Raw genomic sequence first — 27997 nt, 5'->3', positions numbered from 1 at the left:
CCAAACATATTTAAAAAAAAAAAAAAACACATAAATATACAAGTAATAAAAGCTGATTCAACTAGCTTTTAAAAATAATACTTTATATATTCCTCAAATATCAAAAAACTGACAGAAAAAGAGTAACATATAAAATGGTTCATTAATAACCATACGGTATGATATATTTTATATCATGTTAAAAAAGAACTGTTTATGTAATTTTAAATAAATGTTTTTTGTTTGTAATTTGCATATAAATTTAGTATTTTATATAAAATAGCAATAAGACCATTTTCAAAAACACGGATCAATAGTTAGCAAAGTAACTGAGTATTTTAACTTAAATTATAAGCAATATGCAACAATACACTGTTAATTTATATATATTTCCCAATTAAGGGCCAGAATTATATGTGATCATCCGATTATATATCTTTAACTTTCATAAACAAGTTTTTTTAGAAGCAGAATTAACTCTTAATAGCATAAAAGCTTTTTTTAAGAATCTATTATTTATAATTTTCATAAAAGTAACAAATATATAAAAAAAATGCTTCAAATCTATAATACCAGCAAAAGCTATACTTACTGCCATACACCAGTTCAAGAAAAGAGAAAAAATCATTTCACATACATACAGAATTCTAAAACAAAATAGATAAATAAAAAGTGCAAGAGGAAATGAAAAAAAAAAAAAAAAAAAGCACCAACCATTAACAATTTGAATTTTGCTAAGCATTGGGGGAAAAAAAGTAAAAACCACAATAAAAAAAACATATACTATAAAGTTAGAACTGTGCTCATACTATTTCTAGAAAACTGACTGAAAGGAAATATTAATAAGATTTGCATCTTCTGAAGGATATACATATACCTGTCTTCATTGTTGAAAAATATCTGAATTCATTTTAATTTTAGTATGTGAACTAATTTGATGGACTTACTATTAAATTGCAAAAAATTTCAATATAAAGTAGGAAAGCTAATTAGTTACATTCCAGTGGAAAAAAATATTTGCACTTTAATAATTTTTAAGATTGGACCTTGACAACCTTGGCACATAACAATTTTTCTTCCTCTTCTTTCTTTTCCTTTCATTTCAGCTGTCTTTAGTAATTGATTTCCTACAATAGAAAAAAACATTTATGTTTTTTTTTTTTTTTTTTTTTTTTTGAATAAGTAACAAAATATGAGGTAATTGTTTTACTCTTAAAATGTATGTACTTACTTCAAAAATGAAGGAATTTTACTCTCACTATTCAAATTGTTAAGAGTAACAGATCTTCTGAGAACTTCTAAAATTAAAGAGTGCTTTTTATTTCAAATGTTGACATCATTTATAAAATGGTCATAATAATATCTGCCCTTATTTTCAAACATGCATTAAAATTACTAATTGTATTTGACACAGCATTCATTACATCAAGCTGCACATAAGAACTTATTATATACAAATTCAAATATAATATGAATCATGATACCAAAAGGAATATGATGCATGGATAATATTAATACAATTATTTTATGGAACAATTTGAATACAGATTCCTTTACATTTTATAAAGTTCTGAACACATTTATGAAAAGGTAATTTTTGCCAACGAGTCAAATGTTACTCTTATTTTCTTTTCAATAAATACTTCCCCTAAGTTTTAAATTTTCTTTAATTTTAAAAATTATCAATGTGTGATTATTTTTAGTAAGAAAATGAGGAAAATTTTGTAATATGTATTCCTGTATGCTAAAATTTCTATACATCAAAATTTTTTCTTTGAAGAATCTTAAAAACCTTTATATGGAGATCTGATACAATTACTAGTCGATAAAACTTTAATTAAATATTTCAGGTCACTTTGTTTGAATACCTTCTTTACAAAATATTTTTAAGATTCAAATTTTGATAGTTGTATAACTTGAAGTCAAATATTTTAGAAACATATCATTTTGTCACCTCCCCTAAAATTTGAAATGGAAGTAATTGAACTTCAACTAATAAAAAACTTATTTTTTTCTGAAACCCAACAAGTGTTTTTTAAAAATATGAGTACAGAAAGCAAAGTTGTTCCACACTGAAGTCTTATATGTACTGCAGAATATTTTAAAAATTTATGCAGAATCTCAAAGGATTGTTCAATAAGAATTTCTTTGATTTATCATAAAAAATTCAGTTTTATTTTCCAAAGAATTTAAATGATGTAAATAATATTTTATTTTGTTTCAGTTGATAAATGTATTTCTAAAAATACTATCGTGACTAATTTTTATACAGTTCTTCAGTCCTATGAATCATATTTAATACACTATTTTTCACTCTAATTCTTTAATAAAAAAATACATTTTCAATCTTCTACAACCAAATATGATCCAGTTATGATGCTTTGAATACCATTGGAATTATATTGGAACAAACAACAATTTCATTATTTTAAGTCAATTTGTCTAAGGAAAATTCTGGGTAACGATTGATATATCTTCTTTGAAGTGATAATTATAAAATAATGATAAAATTTTCACAATTCAGTCAGTTTTAGTCGCAAAAGATTGGAAATATTTTTCTTATTTGAAATGTTAGTGGCTCAAGGATATTTTATCAAATGATTCATAGGATCTGTAGTCCATAAAATTTTACAAATTCATTACAAAATCTATTGACTCAAATTACATAGAATACAACTCTTTACTTCAATTAGATAATTTTTCTTATTAGATGTACATGTCTAGTACTAATAGTTTAGAATTAGGTGTTGGTTCCTGATAAGAAAAAATATCATGCATATATAAACCATGCTTGTCTTAAATAATTCATAAAGGAATGTAGATATTATTTTTATTATTATTAATTTGCTGAAAACTTTTGTTTTATAATGTTTATTTATTTTATTTTATAAAAACCTGAGCTCAAACATAAACTAAAAGGTTATTGTTGGGTTTAGTTTGTAGTCAATGTGATGGCAATATTTTACTAAAAGCTAATTTTTTTAATGCATGCATAATGTGCTTGTGCAGGTTAAATTTTAATTTATATAAAATATTAAATTAAATTATATATTTATATAATTTAATTTATATCATTTGAAAGATAATATTTTGATTTTTAAAATATAAAAATCAAGATTTGTGTTGTAATATTTTTGGAAATTATGATAGAATAATGCCAAAAACTTTGCTCGATTTTAATTAATTAAAATTTTTAAAAAATCATCCTGAGATGCATATTTACATTCTCCAAAATATATGTGTATCAAATTTAATTGATCCAAGTCAAATGTACTAATCTGTAAAGAGTTTACACACATGCCTTTATTATAAGTAAAGAATCATAATGTTGAAACTGCATAATAAGTAAATGAATAAAACAAATATTTTTAAGTAACAAGATGAATAAATGAATAATATTTATTTAAGATTGAAAGTGTCCAGTTGTGTGTCTGTGTGTAAAATAACAATCCAAGCATTATTCTATTAATATACCAAAAAGTCATGCCAGTAACCTTGTTAGTAAAAGGAAAAATTAATAATAACAATAGACGGATTGTATTAACTTGCATTATCATGATAGTTCAAGTGAAAAAAAATGTTGCAGTATACAAATTATTCCTTTTCAAATAACTATTATTATTATTTGAAATGATGTCCTTTTTCAAAACCATTGACATCTATTGTAGAAATGATTGTTGTAAATTTGAACTGTGGTTTACTGATTTAAAGCAACACAGAATATATGCCTACTTCTTTTCACAAAATATTAAGCTAAAAATAGTGGAAGAAAATTTAATTTGAATCTTATCAGATTTCTTACACATATGAGGGCTGATATATCAGGCCCACATAATATAGCAAATCTGGAGGAATTGCATCTCAAACCAGTAACTATTTCATCCCAAAACTAAGACAGCTGCAAGGACATTGAAATCCTGCTTATGGGAATAACTGTGATTATTTAGCAACATTAACTAATTGATAATAGATGAATTATGACTTGTTATACACTAAAATTTCCCACTCAGAAATATTGGTCTTTATTTTCTTTCGTAATTTACTCAAGTTTTTCATGCTATAAAAATTCCATTTAATAGGTGCAAAGACATGTTCTATAATTGCATAAATACAATATCACTTAATGTTCTGTACCATTATCTTGCTTCAATTATTTTTTACTTTTGCTAAAAATATAAATGTTTCTGTATTCAACTCTATGTAAGTTATGATTAATAACAGGTTTCTAGGAGGAAAATAAATCATAGTATGAAATATACGTATTACTTATCTATTTATTAGAGTGAAAAAAAAATGTCTTATTTTATCAGTATAGTGAAAAGCAAAAATTTATCAGCAAATTTGGAAGTCAAGACGAAATCCATAAAACCATGAGGCTTAGATAGAAAAACTTAAGTAAACTAAAATTATATTTACATATATAATATATTCTAAACTTCTAATGTGTGGGAATTGAAAATTTTTTTTATGATATTCATTGTGGCTTTATAGTCTTTTCATATTGTTTCCTGTGTTCATACTTTCATGATTTTGATCTCTAGATTTTTAAAGATTTTTACTTTTTGAAATATTTATAAAAGTATTTTTTAAAAAAGTTTTTATATTTATCATTTTATAGGTTTTAACTTTATGATATTTATTGCAACTCTAAAAAAAGACATGAAACACCTAACCCTTAAACATAATGCTTACATTACAAAGCCATATGCAAATCACTGCACTAAATTGGTTGGTTCTCTTTAAGTCTGCATCCTAGTTCTAAGCAGCCAAATGAACAAATTAAATTTTAATCTGAAGAAAATTGCCTTCTATTAATACTTTAGATTTCTAAGAATAAACATTCTAATTTGTACACAATTTATATTTTTAATATTTTACAAGAATAATAAATATTCTAATAAAAATATTCCTGTGCAAAGAATACATTTTTTAAATATTTTTAATTTTTTGTTTTAATTTTCAGAATCAAAGTATGGATTATTTTAAAATCAAATAATAATGTCAAAATAAAATAAAAGTTGAAGATTTTTATAAAAAAAATTATTCAAGACAGAGACATAATCCCACTGATAAATTTTAAGCAATTGTTAACAAAAAGTGAATTATTTGCAATCTGAGCCAATTTATAGGAATTCATGGCATGATGCTATTGTTAATTCTGTTTCATTCAATATTATTTACTATTTGCTTATGTCTCATGAGACACGCTACCATTTATTAGAAAAATCTCAAAAAATTTTAGCATATGGAATAATGCAGCTAGAACAACAATTCCATTTTGATTTGGGAATATCATATATTACACAATATTTAATCTGCTGAAAATCATTAGTGATCATCATAAATAAAAAGCAGTAGCATATTGGTTAAATTTAAAAATAAATGGTTAGACATAAAAAGAATAAATAAATACCTGGTGATGGTAAAATGGTACCAATAGTTCTCTTTTTTGATTCAAGAGGACTATTTGATGTACTATCTTTTGATGCAATTTTCGTTTTTGTTAAATTTTCTTTCACAGTTTGTATAACTTTGTTGTTAGGAATTGATAAAGTTCTTTTCTCTGCATTGGAAGGTTTCTTTAAAATCTCAGTAGATGAGACATCTTTATTGCTTTGCTCAGAGAAGCGTCTTGGTAGTGGCATAGGAGAAGGACATCGGTCAATAGATTGCTTAGGAATGAGAGAAGAACGCTTCTGACGAGGCCATGTGCGCATATTAGGACTCTGAGATCTGTGTAAATATATAATTTTATATATTAATTAGTTCTTACGTTAGAATGTAACAAGATACAGGTCTTTAAAGATATTATTAAAACATATAAGACATACAACAGATTTGTTTATTAAAAGTATAAATTATTATACCATTCAAACTTACTATTTGTTATAAAAAGAGGTATGTTAAGTCACTTAGAAAGAATAATTCCCTTGCATTTTTGAAAGACAAAATACTCGGAATAAGTTTATACATAGATCATGTGAGAGACATCTATATTAAGAACACAATGCCATTTTAAAATTTAGCTGCAGACAACCTCTAATATTAATGCCATGATAATGAAGCTGTAAAAGCAGTCACCCCTCCACATTTTTCTTCGTCTTAAGGAAAAGAAATATACAAAAGCACATTCTGGGCCATTTTTGCTATTTTTGTGAAGACTCCCCCCCCCCTCCTACCCTTTCCATTATTTTTTGATAACATAAGCATAAATTGTTTTATTCTTAAATTAGGAAGAAAAAAAAATTTTAAGCATTTACATTTTATAATTTAATAATGACATTACTTTATATTGTATATTCAATGAAACAATTATTTAATTATTGTTAAAACGTGCATATTATTTCTAATCAATGAAATTTTTACTGACAATAATGTTTAAAATTATGTTTAAATTATTATTTTATAAGATATTTTATGATGAATATTTATTTCTTTGTTTTATCAAAAAATGCCAATTAAGTCCATATGGAAAATATAATTGAACCCCAAACTGTAATTACCATAAAAAAAAATCACATTTTTATATTTGTAGATTGCAATTATAAAACAGATTAAGAGAAGCTTAGGTGGTAGATTATGCATTTTTTTTTTACACATATGTAAGTCTTTTGACACCTGCAAACTATTTTTCAATCATTTAAATTTATTGATTCCATAAAACATGCAAGAAAGGTGAAGATTCATGTAATAAAAGTTATTTTTTTAAACTTAATTTAAAGGGCTGGATATACATATACTTTGTATTTAACTGCCTTATCACAACTCTTCCTTTAATACTATTGATTTTTAACTGTTTATTAGCTAGAAACCAAAGTCAATGACAATTTAGATTTATAATATGAACATAGTTACAAATGGTTGAATCACTGGTGATTGGATGTAATATGAATTTCCAGATTCTTTAGATTACAGAAAAAGCATTATTAAATTTAAAACATTTTAAAATTTTAATTTAATTGTATACAATAACAATTATTGGTATTTAAAACTCAGTTCCCATAAATAAACCATGTTTATATACATAAGGATTATATTCAGGACTATTAAACAATACATAACAATACAAGGTTAAGCTTTTCCAATATTGCTAATTTGTAAGCAATTATTACATTTATTATGTGACATTTCAAAGTAATATTTATATAATTACAGGGAACAAATATTTAACTAAGCAAATTTAATACTGATAATCAGCTTCACATGCAGTATTTATTTTTGTAGATATACATTGTAAAAAATTTAATTTAATCATCACAAATGCAAGGAAAGCAAATGGACATAATAATTTATGAGGGAAAAATCCATATACCAAAATGTAATATTCACTGTATCAATTTCACAGAAATCCATACATGCAATTTAGCAGTTTCCCTAAACACTAATTTTTCTTCTGTATACTTTTTTGAAAACCTGCAGACTGTCATTTACATTCATGTATTTTCAATTAGCATATCTATTTACCTGTTGTATACTTACCACTTTTATTTTTTAATAATAAGTAATCTCATTTTGTTAAAAAAAATAATGTTGATATGGACTAATTATTTATTTATAAATGATCAGATATAGAAGAAAATGATATACCTAGACTTTGGAATGTTGCATTTAGGAGAGGTAGTTTTTGCAATAGTTTGAGTTGAAGTTGAAACATCTCTGGTTGTTTGAAGAACTTGAGGTGAATTTTTTTGAAATTCCACGATTACAGCAGGACTAGATATTCTACGCTCTTTCTTTAAAACTGAAACAGATAATTTATTGGAAAAAAGAAGCAAAAATAATGCAAATGCATATTTTATATATATATATATATATATATATATATATATATATATATATATATATAAAATTGAAAACTCCCCAAATGCCCTAGTTTTATGCAAAACTCTAAAAAAGTTAAAATACAAAAATACCTTTTTGTGAATTGTAAATACTGACAACCTAGAGGTAATAAAATAAAATTTATTATAAAAACTGTAAACAAATTGATATTTATTTCTTTCAGATAAATTTATTTTTGGTGTATAAGAATAAGTTTTTTGATAATTGAAAATTTTTGATTTACTGTAATGTTCTTTTTTTCCCTGTCTCTTTTCAGAATTATAATAACAGAAGTGAAACAAAATTAATTTAAGAGTAGATTTTACTATCTTTCATAGAAGTTAAATGATGAAGTAAACATTCTTATTTATTCTCTAATGTTCAGTCTCTAAGTGACTTTAATTTGAAACGATAAAACTAAATTATGATTTTAAGTAAATCAGTGGCATGACTAGTTTTATTAGTAAATAAGAAAAGTGTCACAGTACAATAAAGTAAATTTATTATTTCTTCAGACTCCTCAATGAAATAAAATTGTTTACAGAGTTGAAAAGTTCAGCATTTAAGTGAATATTTGGATGAATAAGATTCTTTATAATTTTAAATAGTCACTTTTGGTGATCAGCTGATTCAGAGGGCATACTGATTATATTAAATTCAGTTAAATCATTTAGATATAATTGTGTTCATGCTTACATCAAATTGTCAGATATTAAAGCTATGTTATTTAACCTTTTCTAGAGCTGTGGGAAGTATGCTTCCCACCAAAATTTATCAATCTTCGTATGAAATTATGTAGGTTGGCATAAGTTCTGACAAATTTTTTTAGTAAGTCAGAAACTTAGATGCTTCAGTTCTTCATCTCAGACAAAATGATGTGTCTTGATTTGTTACTAATTATTAATTAACCAAATGAATTAATTAATCAAATTAAATTTATCTAATAAGCTAAATGAATCCCTTTTCTTATTCTAATTTCAAGCCTAAAAATATTTTAACATAATATGACTAGAAAAAAATGGTCCTTTAAAGGGTTAAATTGTCTTGCATGTATTCTGTTCATTGCATACACAAACATTCCTAATAAAGACAAGTGAAATGACATCCCAGTGTTATTAAAAACATAAATGTCTGGGTTCAACTAACATTTGTAATACTGTAAATTCACTTTTCTTTTGCCTTGTAAACAGCAGAAATATTAACCAGACATTTATGACATTAATTTAACCATTATGACATTAAATTAACCAGGCATTAATTTTCCTTACTTAGCTTTCTACGAAAAAAAAAATCACACACTTAAATATTGGATGAAGTAATAAAAATGGTTTGAATTTCAGGGCAACAATGTAACCTGCTGTCAGAAATTAAACAATACCAAAATTGCAAAGATTTAGAAAAAATTTGCAGATATAATGAAATACATTGAATATATATATAAATTTTAAGATGATGAAAAAATCATTTTTGTGCTGTAAAATTTTAGAATTTTATTATAAAAAACAAACTTTCTCTTAATCTTTAATTAATAAAAATTAAAAAAAAATTTTAATGCACATTTTTACTTTGCAGAGTGTATGTATGCAAAATCTGATAATTATAGATTAAATGATTTGGCCTGTAGAGTGCCAATATGCAGACAAGTACACATACACAAATCTTTATTATTAGTAGAGAGATGTAACCATAAATAAAAGTTTCAATCTTTTACTTCTATGTTCTTTCTTTAATAAATTCTAATAAGACTTGGGTGGGATGATTTCCTTGCACTGATATAATTTTATATTTCATATACATCATATTAATTTTAAGAGAATTCAAAACTTACTTCTGAGAGATTTTGATTGACTAGATATGACTTTTTCTGACTGCTCAGGATGCGTTTCTTTAATTTTTGATGGCTTTGGAAGTGTTCCACCTGTAACAAGGAGAGAAATTGATATTCATAAGCAACCAGATGAAAGTTTTTCATTTTCTAAAAGAAACCTTTTCCAAATTAATTTGCTTACTAAAACACTTACTTCCTACAATAAATAAAAATTTTTATTTAAAATAACTAATTTGAATTTTTGATATCTCAAAATAATGACAGATTCTTGTAAATTAAAATATTTTGTAAAATTTTAAATAAAACAATTGTGTTTCAAGACAAGCTTTTATCTATTCAATATTTAATACAGAAAATTGATACTTTTATAAACCTACCAAAAATGTTGGGAAAAAAAAGTAAGGTGTGTGAAATACTAAAATTGCAATTATAAACACTAAAATTAGTACCAATTTATTTAAAAACATTTAAGTTCCAAAATTAAGGATTGGTTTAAATTGCAAGAACATTTTTTCTTAAAAACTAATAGGAAAGGGAAGAAAAAGGCAAAATGCCAAAATAAAGATATTAAATCCTGGCTGAGTTATTCAGATTATGTGCCTCTCTGCAAGAATAGTAAATTACAATAAAAATACATTATTATTTTAAATAAAGTTCATCGATTGCAATATAATTGTTTATGGATTATGAAAAAATTTTTAAATCTTAATTTCCCAATATTTAAAAAAATACTTACTCTTCCTTACAGGTATTTTTCCGCCTTTTGTGCCAGTAGATATTGTCGTAGAATGTCCATTCCTTTCTTCTTTTAATTTTAAATTAAATTCCTTGTAAAGATAAATAGAATATAAATATCAGCTATATATTTACATAGATAAAAAGGTTGTCCTATTAAAATGCGATAAAATATTTGTATATGTTATAATAAGTATTAATTATTTTAACATATACTTATACATAAGTATATGCTATATATGCTTATAACTTAATAATACTTATTATAAGTATTATATATAACATATATAGTAATGATATGATGAAGACATGCATAATTTTTCCCAAATAGTTAAAAATACAGACTAGCCCTTCAATCTGTTGGAACATAAAAAAGTTGTCCCAAAGAGTTTCACCAATAAGGGAAAGAAAGTAGAAATTCGTTGTAGAAAGTAGAAAGTCGTTGTACATTCAAGGCTCACTGTTTTAGGGAAAATCAGATTCTGAATAGTCGCCAGTCATTGGGTTAGTGATATTCTAGCATGCCACTATGAAACAAATCTTTAAGATCTGTAAGATATTTCATAAGATGAAGGAAACACCTAAAATTATTACCATTTCTAATTGATGTCTTTCTTCTTCTTCTTTTAGACGGTCTTTCATATCTAAAGCAATCTCAATGCAAGAAGATCGTCTAGAAAGCTGAAATTTATAAATGAGAAAGATCGTTTGAAATGGGCAGCAAAGAAAAATATGTTATTAACATTGAATAAACATAAAAATGAGAATATAATGCAACAAATACTCACAGGTTCTGTAGCAACTTCAATTTTATCAAGCTCTTCAATAGCCTATTCAATAAAATGAAAATAAATAACTTCAAATAAAACATCTAGTCTGTTATTTGTACAGTTCCAAAAAAAGCTACAAGATTTCAGTAATAGCCTTAGATTTTGTAATAGCCTTAAATAACAAGCTAACATTTTTCATTTAATGTTAGAATTTTTCTAAAAATATGACAACTGACTTTTTTTTTTGTCTAACTACATAAATTTTTATTTCCTTTAAAAAGAAACCTGATTTTCACTTGAAGATACAAAATTTTTAACAGAAAAATAAAAAAAGACTCTGGAATTCCATAACTTAGTTTGTTTACTGACAAGTATTTATTAATTTTCAAATTTTGAACAGTAATAAAATTACACTTTAATGTTTATCAAAATTATAATCAGAATATGTAAAATTGTTTAATTTTTTAGCAGCATTACACAACAGAAAAAGCATTAAAATTGCAAAGGTTTTTTTTTTTTTTCGTGTGTGTGTGTGTGTGTGATTTAAATTCCTCTTTCCAGCATTTTTTATAGATAAAACACTATTCAAAAATACTGGGAATTGTCTTAGTTAAACAACTATTAAAACTATCAGAAAAATTAAATCAGAAAATTTTAAAAGAGAGAATTTTTTTTAGCCATTGAAAAATTGTATTCATATAAATAAGTTATATTTTTTAGATTACAGAAGTATAAAGAATAAATGATAATTAACTTTCAATAAATATGGTCAATTATACAACTGTACTAATATAAGCCTTCCTTTAAATAAACTATTACGAGGAAAGTAATTAAAAAAATATATTGTTCTTTAAATATAAGTTTTTGGCCTCTGTACATAGAGAAAACTAGCTTCCTGATAATCAAAGTAAAGATTAAAGGAAACTAAATAGAAGAAATTTAATAAGAAAATTAATTTACAAATATCTTACCCTACTAACAGCATAAGAAACATCTCTATCTTTTTCATCGGAAATTAAAGTCTTGACACATGATTCCAGCTGTTGAAGAAGGTGACTATCTTTAGGCAATTTTATGAGACTCTTCAAACGAGGCAAGATTGAACACAACCGTAGTCGAATGTTTGGTACTGGATCAACTGAAAATTCATTCATAAATATTATAAAAAAAATTTATATAAGTATATAAGAAAAATTTTCTAATGATTAACACAAAAATTAATTTCAATAATTAAAGTCTTATATATAAAAAGTTATGAAAATAATTATGCTTCATTGATAGAAATTCCATCACATTTTTAAATAAATTCATATTACCTAAATTTTTTTTACTAGGTATACAATGAAAAACCTTTCTGTTAAAAATAATAATATTTGGAAATCCAAAGAAAATGGCGGTAGAAACAAAATTACATATGTAATCTGATAAATCCACCAAAAAATGATATAAATTTAAAACTTCATATCATTGCAAAAAGTCATAGAAAATATGTACAGCTGAAATGTAATTAAATGAAATTTCTTCATAGATTATTCTATTATACAACAAAATATTTTAAATTTTCTTACATGAAACATATATATTGAGAAGTTTCTTACAAATGATACGTTTAAATGTTTTGAAGACATATATAATTAAAAACGTTCATAAAACAAATGTATTTTTAACAGGTTGCTAAAACGAGGACAAAAGAAAAAAAATGCTTTTTTTTTTTTTCATTAAATGTATTTTTTGGTCAAAATATCGACCTAAGTTTTATTTATAAATAAAATCAAATAAATAGTCTGCTTTCTAACAATACTTTATTTTGCAACCTGTCTTTCATCAGTTATTTCTTATATTGGGAATAATTATGCTTAAATATTCTAAGAATAATATTGAAAAAAAAAAAAAACTTTCTAACTACGAATATAGTTTTAATGGATTTTAATTTTAATTCTTAGAAAAAAACTTCAAGAAGCCTGTTCATAATTTCCCTTTCAAATTCCAAAGAGCTAAAGAAAACCCGTTTTTAAATTACAACAAAAATTTAATATATCTCCTTTGATTATATTATAAAAGTCATATTATATATTTACAAATATGTGAAATTAATAGGAACATAACATAATTATAGGCAGTAAGAACTGATTCATTAAAAAACTGTTGGCATACTTCTTTCAAAATATCATCAAATGTTGGAGACTGCAAGTTGTGAGCCTATATACTCCAAGAAAAATTTCATTTTCATTGTCAAAATAATTCAATAATTAGTTTACAGACCATGATTTTAAAAAACACACATTAAAATTTTTATCAATTGTATCACAAAGGGTTGATTAAAAGAGATTTCTTTCATAAATTCATTCATTCATTCTTATTACATAAAAAAAAATATATTTATCTAAACTTACCAGATAAAGTGAGCAATGGCTTGAAAAAGTGCTGTTTAAAAAACACCTTTGAGAATAATTCAATAACTAATTCACAAACCCGTATAAAAAGCATTCTTTTATGGCAACTTCTGCCATAACAAAGCTCTGGTAAAAGAGAAAAAGAAATATGAATATGAATCAGTATATTGAAAAGCTTATCAGTACATAGTATCACAAAACTCCATTCTTTCTTATAAATTAAAAAAAGAGCAATATTCTTAAATTAAAAGCTTAAAAATTTAATATCTGATTAACAGCTTATTATTTATTCATTACATAAGCTTACACTTAGTAAATTTGTTTTGAATTTTGCAAAGATAATACAGAAATATCACAAAAATCTAACTTACAATATACTAATTTCAATACTAATGTAGTTTTTTTTACATGTTTAAGAGTTTTATTAAAAATTAGCTATAGAAAACATTTAGTAAAAGGCAGAAGTTTTAAAGTGATAAAACAGTTGAAGAGGGAAACATTTCAACAGAAAATCTCATTAGATCTTCTTATAGAAATAGGCAAGAGAAGGAAATAGTTGGTGGAATTCACGACAGCTATAGATTAAAAAAATGTATATAAGCATTATAAAATAACTCTTAAACTAACCTCGAATCAGTTCATTTATAATTCCTTTTCTTCTCTCAAGACTTGGAGTATTTCTTAGAAATATTAATAAACTGTAGGCTGCAGAAATTCTACAAGGAATTGGTCTCTACAAAAGAAAAGCTTCAATTAAGTGTGTGTTCTTAAAAATGAAATTGATTATTAATATTTTCTATTATTAATAATCTATTAAAAAGTTTTTTCTCATTATATTTATAATTTCAAAAAGAGAAACAAGTGTCTAAAAATGATAACTCTATTAGAATTTTTTTTTTTTTTTTGCCTTATTTCAATATCAATTAAAAATAATTTTAAATAATAATGTCAAAGATAAAAAAAAGAATGACCAATAAATAGTTTAAGATCAAATATCTCAATCTTCATTGTATTATGGAAATTAAAATCTCATGAATTGAAAATGAGTTCACTTCATCAGTTTCTAGGAAGTCTAATTTGTAACTTTCTGTTTAACAAAACGAAAGCTACAACTAATTTCCTTTTCAAAAGTGAACAAACTAATGTCACAGTTCTTTCAAAAATATTAATTTGTTACATTCCAGATATTATATATGTTTTCGTTTATATATTATATATATATATATATATGAAAAAAATATACAAAATGGGATACTTACTGCTGTATGAAGTTTCACAAACAGCAAAGGCACAAAAGTAGTAAATATAATTTCTGAAGAAATGCAAGAAGGCAGGCAAGAAAGACATGATAAAAAATCTGCATGCAAGCGCCAACTGCTAGTTACAGAAGTAGCTTCTTCACAAGCAATTAGAGCTTTTACTAAATTGCTTTTATCATTATCCTGAAATCAAAGAAAAATAAATAATTCAAAGCAAAACAAAATAAGTAAGGTTGAAATATAAATAAGAAAAAATTAACATTATTTAAACCAGCTGGAATGTTATCTCCAAATTTTTCTCGCATACTAATAAAGGAATTATATCCCCCTCTCTGCACTTGAGCTGTGAATGCCTTTCATGGCATTGGTGAACAATAGGCATATGAATTATAGATTTTTGATCTGAATCCAGCATGTGATTTTTGAAGACTTATTTTCGGCATGCAGTTAATTGACAAGTACCTGTAAACCAAACACTTATTTTCAACATTTTTTACTGACTAACTGAAGTGAAAATCTGACATAAAACTACAATTGAACCACAAGATCACACCCAAATGTTATTTATTTAAGTCTTAGCATTTTTGAGTTACTGCTTTCACATGCATGTGAAAGTGTGCAGATGGTCGATCCCTTGATAGTTTATTTGTTCAAAATTATTATATGTCTATGGTTTAGATGATAAACTTGTGTAATCAAAATTTAATTACTTTACTTTTTACATTTTTTTAGTTATCATGGATAACCACAGATAACCAACAGATTTCTTTTTAATGGCTCCAAATTTGTAAGAAATCTATAAACAGAGAGTAAAATGCATATACCTAATTCCATCCATCTAGATTAAAGCCGTTTTGAGTTATTGTATTTATTCACAAACATAATTTCAAAAAGGTGGTTTTTTTAATTTTTTATTCATACTTTCTTTTTATATATACATTAAAAAAAATGCAATTTCAATTAATGTTTTAAAAAAATTTAAATTAACAATTTGCACTAAGAATTGCTGATGAGTCTGCTAAATCTTTAGGGATTTTCCCATCTCAAAGTCTTTTTTTTTTTAAACTTAAATTTTGCACCAGATTCAAATATTGATGAAATTAATAAATGGGCAATTAAACAAACACAATAAAAGCCTACAAATTAATTTAGGTAAGACGAAGTTATTTAGATTCCACAAATCTGTTATTTCCAAATGATGCAACAGCAAACAATTCAACCATACCGTTTTGAATTTTAAAATAGCTGATTTAAATATAATTAAGATTTTCATTCATGACAAACACGATTTTTTTTAATGTAAATTTAAACCTTTTGCAAACATTTTTCAGATATGATCAATGTGAATTAAAATAAATTGTGATCACCAAAAAGAAAATATATTAATAGAAAGATATAAATTTACAAAATTTCGAATGTTTTTTCCACTTTTTAAAAGTTATACAGATAAAATGAAAGATGCAAGATTTATATGCAATACCTGTGAGTCAGAACAACAGCATATGGTTTTTAAGCAATCAGGAAGGTATGGGATGAGACCTTTCAATACCTGAAATAAAGACAATCTATTTTAACACAAAACAGGATAGCAGAAAAACCTTTTTTAAGTTTAGTTATATTAACAATTCATTTTTAAGCATCAGAAAAACTTTTTAGGAAAATCAAATAATAATGAGATTATAATATTTAAATCAAATTAAGCCTGCAATTGTTTTAAAAACATTACTTTATGGTTAAAATCAATAATTGTCTTATTTCATATTTAAGGAATGATTAATAATATTGAAATCTTCTGCAATAACAAAAATTTATATAGGTTTCTTCAATCAAATATCAATACCTTCAATATTTAACTAATTGCCTTAATTTGAATTTAAATATTTATGGCCTTAAGTTTTAAATGTAGTATGGATTGGTATTTAAACTGCAAATTTATTCAGTACATATTCCAGTATTAGAAAAATTGATAGGAGCCTATATAAAATATACTATCAATGTTAATTCTTTTCTCCTACCAACAGGTCTGGTTAGAATGACTATTGCTAAAGGGATAGACTTTCAACAGCTATCAAAACTTTTATGGCATGAGAATGACAGTTTTGAAGTGAGAAGGGCCATAATATTTTGAAGCTACACATAAGGTTTTTTATTTCATGGATAACAATTGCAAGAAGTAATGAAATTCTAACAAAATATAATATGTCAATTTGTCTGCAAATAGAAATGATTGAATATAAGTATCACTGGCTGAAAAAGACTTTCATTACACAGACATACAACACTTTCTAATATTGAAATCCAATGTAAGAATTTCAACAAGCACCAGCATCTAGATCATGTAATATAACCCTATAGGATACAGAATTGAAAAATCAATTCAAACCAATTTCCTGATTATAAGATGCAGAGATAAGACATCTCACTGAATAATTGACAAATGGACAACTGATGACTGATAATAAGTAGTATGGAACTATGAATCCTGTAAGCCAACATGGAACTGTATTTGGTTATAAGATGTGGAGTGGAGAGCTGTTTAAATACAAAGTTTTTGGAATATCTGATATGTCACAAGACTGGCCATTCCAGTATGCATGCTGATGAATTGTATATATATTATTCCAATAAAATCATGCACTTCTGCAAAATTATCAGATTCCCACATCATGTTGCAGAAATATTTATCAAAATTCAGTCATTCCTATCCAAACACAATGGGGCAACTATTTGGGATACCATACAACAAAGTAGTGTATTATTACATTGTTTATTTCAGAAGTTTGTGGAATCTGTACTCTTAATGTTTTGTGGCCACCTTCAGTTTACACTATAACAAGTCCCTTTCCTTTTTTCTAATAATTCATCAATTTAGCTTCAAAGTTCAACAGTTTTTTTTTAACTTAATTAACATGCCAATGGTTTATTTTAGTTTTAATTAGTTTTTATTTGAGTGACTTTTAAATATATATTTTTTATTTATCTACCTTAACATGTATAATATATATACATGATTGAGAAAAATAATGAAATTCTAGGAATATTAGCCATAATTATTAGTTAATGATTTTCTCATTTGCAAATGAAAGTATTTATTATAATACACTAACAAGATATAAACTTAAAACAAAGAAAACATTATTATTTTACAAGATCTGTCAAATAAACTTTGTTTTATAACTGTTACAATAAATTCAAAGTTAACATATGTATGTGAATATTTTAAAGTTCATAATTTTTTTATGGTTTTATTTATTTGCATCTAGGCTAATAGCATTTCTTTTTATTGATTTGCTTTATCTCCATTCCCCACCTGCCTAGCTGGAAATATGTCATTTATGATCTATTATATTTTTCACTCTCAAGTTTAACTTAAATATTACACTTGTGAAACATAATTTTTCTTTTATTTGGGTTTATAGGTAATTTAAATAACTATCAACTTATCATATTTATGTAAATATATATATATATATATATATAAATATCACGGCAGATTCTTTTTGAAAGAGATAATTGCTTTCAACATTTTAAAGTAAGAAATTTCTAACATTCATAGAATTTAACTAATAATACTACCTCAAACATCTAATATATAATAACATTTAAGTAACAGATAAATTTACGTAACATTACCTCAAGAGATTCATCTTGTAATAAAATAACAAGTTCTTGTTGTAACAAGGATGCTTTTGAATTTAAAAGTCTTGCAACCTATAAAAATAAATGATACTTATAATTTAATGCTGTTATTATTTGCAAGGTAATAAAAAATAATTTGATATACTACATACAAATGATACAATGATTAGTTGGATAGTGCACATAAATGATATGAAAGCAAACCAACATCCAATAAATAAAAAATAGATATCTTCATCATATTTAACACTATTGTGTGAACTTCAGTAATGATGCATCCAAACAATTCTGTAATTTCCAGCCACAAAAACATTAAATTTATTTTAGGTTACTAAAGTAAAATAATGAAAATAGCCCCAAAATATAGCCACTTGAAGCTATTTCCTTTGAATTAAATGTGCCCACTCTGATCACAGTTTAATAGCTAATTTCTAAATCACAAAAGATATACACATACTTCAAACAGGAAAGATGATTCAAATATTTTTTTATAAATAAGTCAATCAATGTACTGCTGAAAAAAAAATATCAAAGTGTAGATTTTTATGTAGTTTGAAAGTTCTATTTGTAAAACATTCTTCAGAATATTTTAAACAAACAAAAAAAGGTTAATTTTCTAAGGCTAAAATAGACTGTATAATGACGTTCTGAAATTTATTATTTCAAGCTAATAAGCCAAAACAAGAGCCAATGTTGATTGTTAAATAAATTGTAAAAGAGGCAGATGAAGTAGTTTAAAATTATATGATGCATTAATTATTATCATAAAGTCTTAAATAAGTCTTTAAAATAAGATTTCTTCAATAGCATGCCATAAATTCAGGTTTCATGAAGAAAAATATCTGCCTCAATTCAAATCCTTCAACATTCGCAAGTAAAAATCATTAAGAAAATCTTATGAAAAATGCTGTTTTAAAATTTGTCAAATAATTATTTTTAATTAAATTTTATTTCATCAATTATTAATTTCTGAAATATTTTCTTCTAAAATAAATTATATTTAATTTTCTACTTAGATAAGAGAAAAATTAAACTCAAATAGGTCCATTAGTGAATTATTTTTATATCCAAAATGAGATAACCAGAAAGGGGGGGGGGAAACTCAATCTAACAAGAGAATTGTTTTTACTTTCTTATACATACAAATACAGAAAGCATTCTAATCATTAAAAAAAAAAAAATGAACTCAAGATTTTGACAATTCTTTCTTTTTCAGATCTCCCTGAGTCAGAAAAATACATTTTTGGAATTATGCCTATCTGTGACAAAAATAATTCATAAAAATGCTTTGGTTAGACAGAAGATATCTGATACATGGTCTTTACACCAACTTTGTAAGTTTTTCTATCAAATTTTGAGCAATATATATTCAGAGGAAGTCTATTTGTCTGACTGTCCAAATATAAGTTAACAAAATAACTACAAAATGAAGAAAGCTAGATAGTTATAATTTGATGTAAATACATCAAGGGTTTTTCTGTCAGTCTGTATTTTCATAAGCAAGTAAACATAACTCAATATGAATATTGGTACATGATTTTTTTATGACTACAACAGTAATTTGACATCAAATTTTGATTTCAATTGGCTGAAATGAACATATATAACATAAACTTGACTTTTGGATAGATACTGCTAAATGATAAGAAATAACTGAAAAAAAAATTGCTGCAGATGATACAATAGATTTAGTAAAAATACCAAATGCATGTCTAAGATGAAACACTTTGCAACTATTGTTCACTAATGGCATTCAAGGCTTTACCCAAGGTCCATAATTTTATGTGGGGGGAGGGGGGATAATTTTATCAAAGAGTATGCAAGAAAGTTTTGGGAAACTACTGCAGCTGGTTCTTAACTGATACCATTTAATTTGTATATAAAAAATAAAAATGATTTCATAACTATCAAGAAATAATTACCTCATAAAATCCACATGCCATAGTTTGTCTAACGCTGTGAAAAGGATCTGTACATAAATTCCTGAATGTTTTATACAACTCTTTTTCAAAGTTCTCAGATCCAACAAATAATACCATTGCCTATAAAAATACATAAAAAATTATGCATATTGAAAATAAAGGGATACTAACAAAACAATATCAATAAACATTAAAATACTTACTGGAAAATTATAAGCACATGCATGCCGACATTCTCGGAATCTATCTCTATGATCTACTTCCGGTAATAAATCAGGTAACTGAAAAAAAAAAAAGAAAAAGAAAGATACTAATTGAGAAAAGATAGGCAATCAAAGAAAAGACAATACTTAAAAAGTGTTTGCTTATACACTAGTAGATACATCAAACTAACTTAATTTTATGCTTAAAATAATCAATAGAGGTAATTTATATAATAATAATAAATTGAAACGAAAATTCTTACTGGACTACAGAAGGATGAGCGATTTTTTTCAGTGTTTGGCAAACCCAATTTAGACAATTCTTGAAAAAATTTCAAAAACCACTGTTTTTGATCAGAAGTAAAATTATCTGTAAAAAAAAAAAAACATTTTTTTATATCAAATTCAAGCAAAATTTTGCCATACTGGTGATGTAATTATACATTAGAATAATAATTTTATTTTTATTGTTAAAAATAGATTTTGTTGTAAAAATCATTTGAAAATTTTTTCAGGGTATAAAGGAAAAAAAGAACAAGTTAAAATTAATGTCACTAATTTTGCAGTTGATGAGAATATTAATTTTAGTATGACAATTTGCTATTTTCCCCAACAAGTACAAATAATCCTATTAGTTTTACTAAAAGTACACAACTCTTCAACTTTTTTTAAAAATCACAATTTTTTTTTTATCAAAAAAAAAAAAAAACTCATTTGCGTACTCTGTCTTATTATTTTTTAAAAAATATTACTCCCATTTTAATGTGTTGCTGTGGAACAGCTCTTGATATTGCAATATCTCAGCTTAGGAATCAGAGTACTGCCAAGTTCATGATTTGTTCTCATTGTAGAATTGCTGTACATACCAGCCTAGTTTACATTATATCCATCTCAGACTAAATGGACTATCTCAGACACCAAGATCATCTGACTATATTTCAAAATTATGATACCAATTCCAAAACAGCCCTTATAAAAGCTTCAAATAAATAAATAAAAAGTTAAAAAATGTTGGTAGATATAGTACATTCTCATTAACCAGATATACTATTTTGAGTTAATCCTCTACAATTGAACCAGAGCATTTTAACTGAATAGTTACTCATCATAACTGAATAGTTACTCACTGAACTATCGTTTTCTGTAGGTAACTACTGGTAACTACTTTATGAAGGTACACCTACACTTTATAAGCTCTTCTGATAAGTGCAATATTAAAAATAAATTTTAATAACTCAGGCTGTTTGGAAATATCTACCACCATTATAGTATTGTTATGGATTTATAATAAATTCATTTACATATTAGTCTATACTTATGATATCTCAACTTAATTTAAAACATGATAGTTTCCATCATTAAAAAACATTGTTCTGTAATTTAATCTGTACAAATTAATATCAATTACATTCATTTCAGAAATATTTACAAATTGAATAAAATAAATAAATGACACACTAATATATTAAGCATACTAATATAATGATATGTTCCATGAGAAATACCAAAGCTCTATTTAATTTACATATATTTTTTTTAAAAAGCAAAAACAAAATAAATGTTATTGTGATGCATATTGCTTAAGATTATTTTCTAATACAAATACATCTAAGATATTTTTGAAATTAGTAAAAACAAAATTACTTAACATAGACTGCATTTTAACCTTTTATAAGTTGATAAGATTTCAAAATTTTTTTCACTTCTGTATAAAACAATAAATATAAAAAAGCAGTAACATTATTATAACGCTAGGTAACTAATAAAAGTACATCATAAACAGTTTCCAGAATAAATAATACATACCAACCAACCCACAACATAATTGTCCTAATTGTCTGCTTACTACAGGAAGAGTAGAATCTTTCAAACTATAAGAGTTTTCACATAACTTTTTGACCAATGGAATGATAGCTTGGGTACAAGTATCTAAAAAGATTATAAAAATCATATATCATATTTTACATCAAGAAATTTTGCTATGCAAAATATTCTTTGTTAAACATAAATATAAATATATATTCCACAACTAAGCGTAACATAGCCATAGCCTAAATTTCAACAAAATATTAATAAGCATAAGCATGCTTCTACTTACCAACATAAATCCAAAAAAGAAGCATTAAAAAGCAAAGAAAAGTAATAGAAAATTATAGCAAATAAAGTTTTATGATGAAATAAAGAAGCAAAATAAAATAAAGTTAAATAAAAAAGAGGCTAAAAAATAAAGTACATTAGCAAATTATATTATTAAAACATTTTGACATTTTTTCAAACAAAAAATAAATAGCTTTTAGATTAAATTAATATCACAACACACGCACGCACGCACACGCACACACACAGCATAAACTAAACAACAGGCAAAAAGAATTGGGGGACAAAATAGAAAAAAAAAAAACTCAGGTTTAATATAAAATACCCAATTGTTATATATACTTAGAGAAGAAAACTTCCAAATTCATAAACAAATTTTTTCTCTCTCAAAGAATAAAAATAAACACAATTTTAGATGTAATACATGGATAAGTAAATTTGAAATCAATAAATTCTACTATAACTATGTAAGTTTAGATAATATAAATCCTAATATAACAATTAATACAGTAACTAAACAAAGTGAGTTGACAATGGGATTAAGTATTACCATCATCTAATAATGGTAGCATCTGTACAATGGTTTCTATTGCAGCTAAACGAACAAATGTCTCTTCATCATTTGCTAACTCAACAAGCTCAGGTAAAATTGCACTTTTGGTAGATTCAAGTCTATAAGAATTATAAAATAAACAAACCTATATTAGAAATTATAAATAACACAATCAAGTGAAAAAAAGTTTTTGAATGAAGTGAAATTATTTGTATAAAAAATTAAAATCTAAATACAGCAATAAATTTATAAAATACCCTATTCCTTTGGCAACTATATCCAATTGTTTACACATATAACCTCGTACTTCAAAATCAACATCCTGGCACAAAGAAAGAACTACAGGCAAAACTTCTTTCTTAATCCTAAAAAAGAAATGAAATAAATGATAAACATGAAGCAAATGTATCACTTATATTTATAAACAAAAATTGGGGAAAAAAAAAAAAGAGAAAGATTTAAAGTATAATGCAGCAAAAACTAAATTCTCTACTGTATACTTGATTTTATAAATTCAAGTATCATATGAATACCAAACTTAATAAGTAAAAATTATTCAGTACATTGCAGGGTTATATCAAAGCATGCGAAGAATATTCAGTACATATTCATATGATATTTATTTTCTTCATAATTAAATGTTAGTATTAAATAAATAGTTATGTGATACATGGTTTAGTTTATTCTTATTAACATCCATCTTTGTAATATAACTTTTATTAAATTTTGATCCATGGATGATGACAATATCTGAGCTCACACTTTCTATAAAGTTTCACTAGTTCTAGTTCTACGATCCCTCAACACTTTCAAGATACTAACATTAGTTTATCATGATGGTTACATATAAAATATTAATAAAAATAATCATGTATTTAAAAAATATCAAGTAAAAACTTTACTTTATATATGGCAAAGATAAACGGACTTACACATAAGCATCAAACTTTAAACAAATCTTTCCCAACATTTTACAGCACAATAAACGAGAAGACATTGGTTGGGACATTTGGCCTTTATTTACAGCAAGAGTCAGTATCTGTTTAAAAGGGAGGAAAAAGCAATTCATAATAAGATATTAAATATGATTTTTTTTTAAAGTTAAGATCTACAGACATTAAATAATATATTCAATAAAAAGCCATATAAAATATCTAATGCATAAAATATACAAAAATTTAATATCACTCTAGAAATAAAAAGTTCTTTGGATTAAATCTCAATTCTAGAACTTAAGTTATTTTTTAGAATTTTTCCTATTAACAAATATAATTTGCATTTGAAGGAATAAAAATCATCAGTAACTAGGAAACATGAAAGGATAACTAAATGCAAAAGCTTAAAAATTTATTAAAAAAATTTCTCAAGAATGTATTTAACATTCTTTTCATAATAAATTAATTTTTCCAGCAAGTTTAATCAACATAAATAATTAAAGTTAGTAAAACTGACATAATGGCACTGCAGTTTTTGAGGCTTTAAAATATTGACAATTAACAAAAAAATATAAAGAATGTTTACAAGTTATAATAATAAGCAAACTAAGTGTATAAAATTTATACCTCAATATAAATAGTTATATTTATTGAATAATGTAAAATATACAAGAAAATCATGCTAGATAATTATTCTTTATCATCACAGTTTCCATTTTATTTTATAATTTGAATAGTAATAGGTATGAATGAAATGTTAGGTATAGAATAGGTATAAATGAAAATAAAATTTTAACACATAGACACAGAAAAAGACAAATTATCTAAATATTAATCTAAACAACAATAATTAGCAAAATTTAAGTATACTTACTTCCCCTTTTACAATTTCCTTTGGAAGCAAATCTATTACATCAAGTAAAGTTTCCATCCAAGCATTAGCAACAACTGCAATGCAAAATATATATTATACTGAAATTATGGCATTAATATTACTTTGCTTTAAATATATAATATGGCTATAATTTAAAGAAAATTAAAATCTGAAGAAGATGTTACATAAATTTTTAATTCTTTAACAAAAAGAGTCATGTACTTTTAAAGTTAATTCAAGTCATAAAGTATATTATATATATAAAATAAATAAGAAAATAATAAATATTTTGCCAAAAAAATTAAAAGAAAATTTTAACTAAATATTTGGTATGTATAAATATCCTTTACTAAATTTCTGTTTAATAAATAATTTATGAAAAGATTAAATACAATTCTCTTTGAAAAAAATATAAAATAAAGCATGAATTAGATCTGTATTTTATTATTTGAATCACCAATAACTTTTACTAAGCAAATTTTTAAGTAGACAATTGTGATTAATGTTTATATTAAAAACACACACATATAATTAGTTAATTTATATTAAAGAATGTAGTACAGTACTGCATCTGATTTATCATATTTTCTCAACATATCTAGATTACCAAAGAAAATAAAATGTTTAAATAACTTCCAAAATCGTATGTTTAAAAATAGCACATTATTTATGGTCAATGTTCACAATCATAAAAGTTCATAAGCAACCTATTAAGTATGTAATATGAGCAATATTTCAGATAGAAATTCACTGTATGAGGATTAATTTCTAATTAGAAACTATTCTTTGCACACAAAAGAATAGTTATATACTAAATAGTTATATAATATTATACTACTAAAAGATTATGTATATAAAATAAATGTCGATTAAAAAATTATACAAAATTATAATGTATCTATTTAAGGATATTAATTAAACATATTCTTTTCAATATATTTGATATAACATTAAAAAAAAGTTCTTAAATTATATAAATTATAAAAGTAAGAAAAAGATTTTTCAAAAATATTAAAATTTCCCATATTGAAATACAAACCTGGATCAGTACTATCCACACTTGAAAGAATGCTTTGTAAAAATGTTTGAGTAAATGTGCTAGTTGGTAGTAAATCCTGATTAAGCAGGGACACAAAATTTCTGCAAGGAAGTTTTTCTCCACCAACAAAACGGAAGACATCATTCTAGAATAACAATAGAAAAAATAAATATTCATTAATTACTAAAAGCAAAATTATACTAAAAAGTCAGACTTTTTTAAACTACAGTATTCAAAAGAATATCTTTTACCTGCATATTTGCATTTGGGGAACCATCATGGTTTTCAGAAAATGTTTTATTAAACTGAAAGGATCTCAACTTTTCACCTTGTTCAGGACTGAAAAGAGATATTTCCACAAATCATTCAGAATATCAAAATGATAAATTAGGAATACATTTTTCTCCAAATAAAAAAATATATTTTTATCATAAAATTTTAAAAACATGTTTTAGATTTGAAAACAGGGTTCCTTAAAGTTTTTACACATTTTTTTTCATTTGAGCTACAGAAATTTTCTTTAATCTCATCAAAGATATTTTTTTTTCTTTGCAAACCCAAACTGTACATATAAAAAGGGAAACAAAATGAAAAGGTATAAAACGTTTAATAAAGATCAATACAATGAAATTTAATAGCAGTGTTCGTTAGATGAATTTTAATTAAATGATACAAGCAAAGACTTTTTGAAATATTTTTGCTAACTAATATGAAGAATTTGAATGAAATGCTGGCTATCAATGACTTTATGGCTCAAATATACTGACACAACATTAATAAAGAAAATCATAATTTTTTGATTTAAAAATAATTTAAACATGCAAAAGACGGTGTTGGAAATTAAATTTTGGATTCTATATATCTTGCCTAAATTAAAATAAATTTTAGTTCTATGGAATGAGGAGAGTTAAAAACTGTTAGTTGCAATATTAGCAAATGAATTTTAATATACTTACGGATCCAAATAAAATTCACACAGTGATTCCCCTCCTTGAAGTGGAGGGGAATTGGATCTGAATCTAATCTTTTCATTCCCTTGTTCTTTAGCGCAATCGTTCTCAAAATTAGATTCTTCATCTGATAACCACATTTTTTATGATAACTCAAAGCCTAAAAAATAAATACGGATTTTTTTTTTCATTAATTAAGCGAAATAAAAATCCTTTCCAAAAATGAAAATATAATCACAAATAATAAATATCCTTTCCATAATTTAAACATTTCTAAATTTTAAACATTATACTAATAAAAAAAAGAAAAGAACATATTAAGCAATTACATAATAAACAATACATACTTTGAAAAGGATTCTTTGACTCTTCATCAGATCTGTGCAAAGATTGTAGAATTGATGAGGACGAAATCATATCCCAGAGGAAGTTTTAAAAAATAAATTAATAATCAGAAGAACGATAATTTCAAAATCCTGAAATTTACCCAGAATATTTCCTTCGTCAAGAAAATATAGTCATTCCTCAGAATAAAACATGCGGAACTTGACAATCGCCAATCCATCATTTACAACTACAGATAGTAAACATCACAGCACGACCACAGCACTTGCATGCTTTGAATGAAAATGTAAAATGAGCAAAAGCCGAAGAAATCCCCAAAAGCAGCAGAAAGAGTTTACAATACACTGACTTTCATTATTTTTCCCTTTAACGTGATTGGTTCTTATTCCTTGAGTTGGCTTCGAAATCGAAAATCTCAAACAGAAGCAAAGTTACTTTATTTTTAGTCGTCACTTCAGCAAAGTGGTTAATGAAATGCAACTTAAGTTCAAACAATTCACTACTGAAATAACTGAAGGGGGGAAAAAAATTGAAGATTTAAATCTATAGTATGGAATTTCGTAGCATGATATTGTTTAAATTTCATCCATTATTTTAAAATATTACAGTTAAACTCTAAGTAATTGCGCTTTCTCGTTATCGTTTTCACATAGAT

General features: G+C 24.8%; 1 protein-coding gene across 1 annotated transcript; it reads right to left on the bottom strand.

Moving 5' to 3' along the window:
* Positions 1–17: 17 nt before the first annotated feature.
* On the bottom strand, positions 18–27647 carry LOC129976242 (serine/threonine-protein phosphatase 4 regulatory subunit 4-like). Its single transcript, XM_056089722.1, has 26 exons — positions 27345–27647; positions 27004–27157; positions 26299–26386; positions 26048–26192; positions 25009–25082; positions 24132–24238; positions 23457–23564; positions 23197–23318; positions 22356–22478; positions 20813–20919; positions 20550–20627; positions 20347–20466; positions 18419–18496; positions 16266–16334; positions 14786–14968; positions 14154–14259; positions 13527–13652; positions 12105–12271; positions 11152–11193; positions 10958–11044; positions 10365–10455; positions 9629–9718; positions 7567–7720; positions 5393–5712; positions 1211–1277; positions 18–1106 (listed from the first exon to the last, which is right to left on the bottom strand). Exons 2-26 carry the CDS (start codon positions 27135–27137, stop codon positions 1082–1084), a joined length of 2811 nt encoding a protein of 936 aa, XP_055945697.1. The 5' UTR covers positions 27138–27157; positions 27345–27647; the 3' UTR covers positions 18–1081.
* Positions 27648–27997: the final 350 nt, after the last annotated feature.

This window comes from Argiope bruennichi, chromosome 7 (genome assembly GCF_947563725.1).
Source record: "Argiope bruennichi chromosome 7, qqArgBrue1.1, whole genome shotgun sequence".
Lineage (NCBI taxonomy): Eukaryota > Metazoa > Arthropoda > Arachnida > Araneae > Araneidae > Argiope > Argiope bruennichi.
This window is presented reverse-complemented; position numbering and strand designations above follow the sequence as displayed.

Excerpts from the sequence above, each read along its gene's own strand:
- LOC129976242 (XM_056089722.1), bottom strand. The coding sequence starts at position 27,137 with ATGTGGTTATCAGATGAAGAATCTAATTTTGAGAACGATTGCGCTAAA. Across the intron at positions 20,628-20,812 it reads GCTCATCCTTCTGTAGTCCA|TTACCTGATTTATTACCGGA; the intron begins GTAAGAATTTTC and ends TTTTTTTTTCAG. Across the intron at positions 1,278-5,392 it reads TACCATTTTACCATCACCAG|AAGTTCTCAGAAGATCTGTT; the intron begins GTATTTATTTAT and ends CTTTAATTTTAG.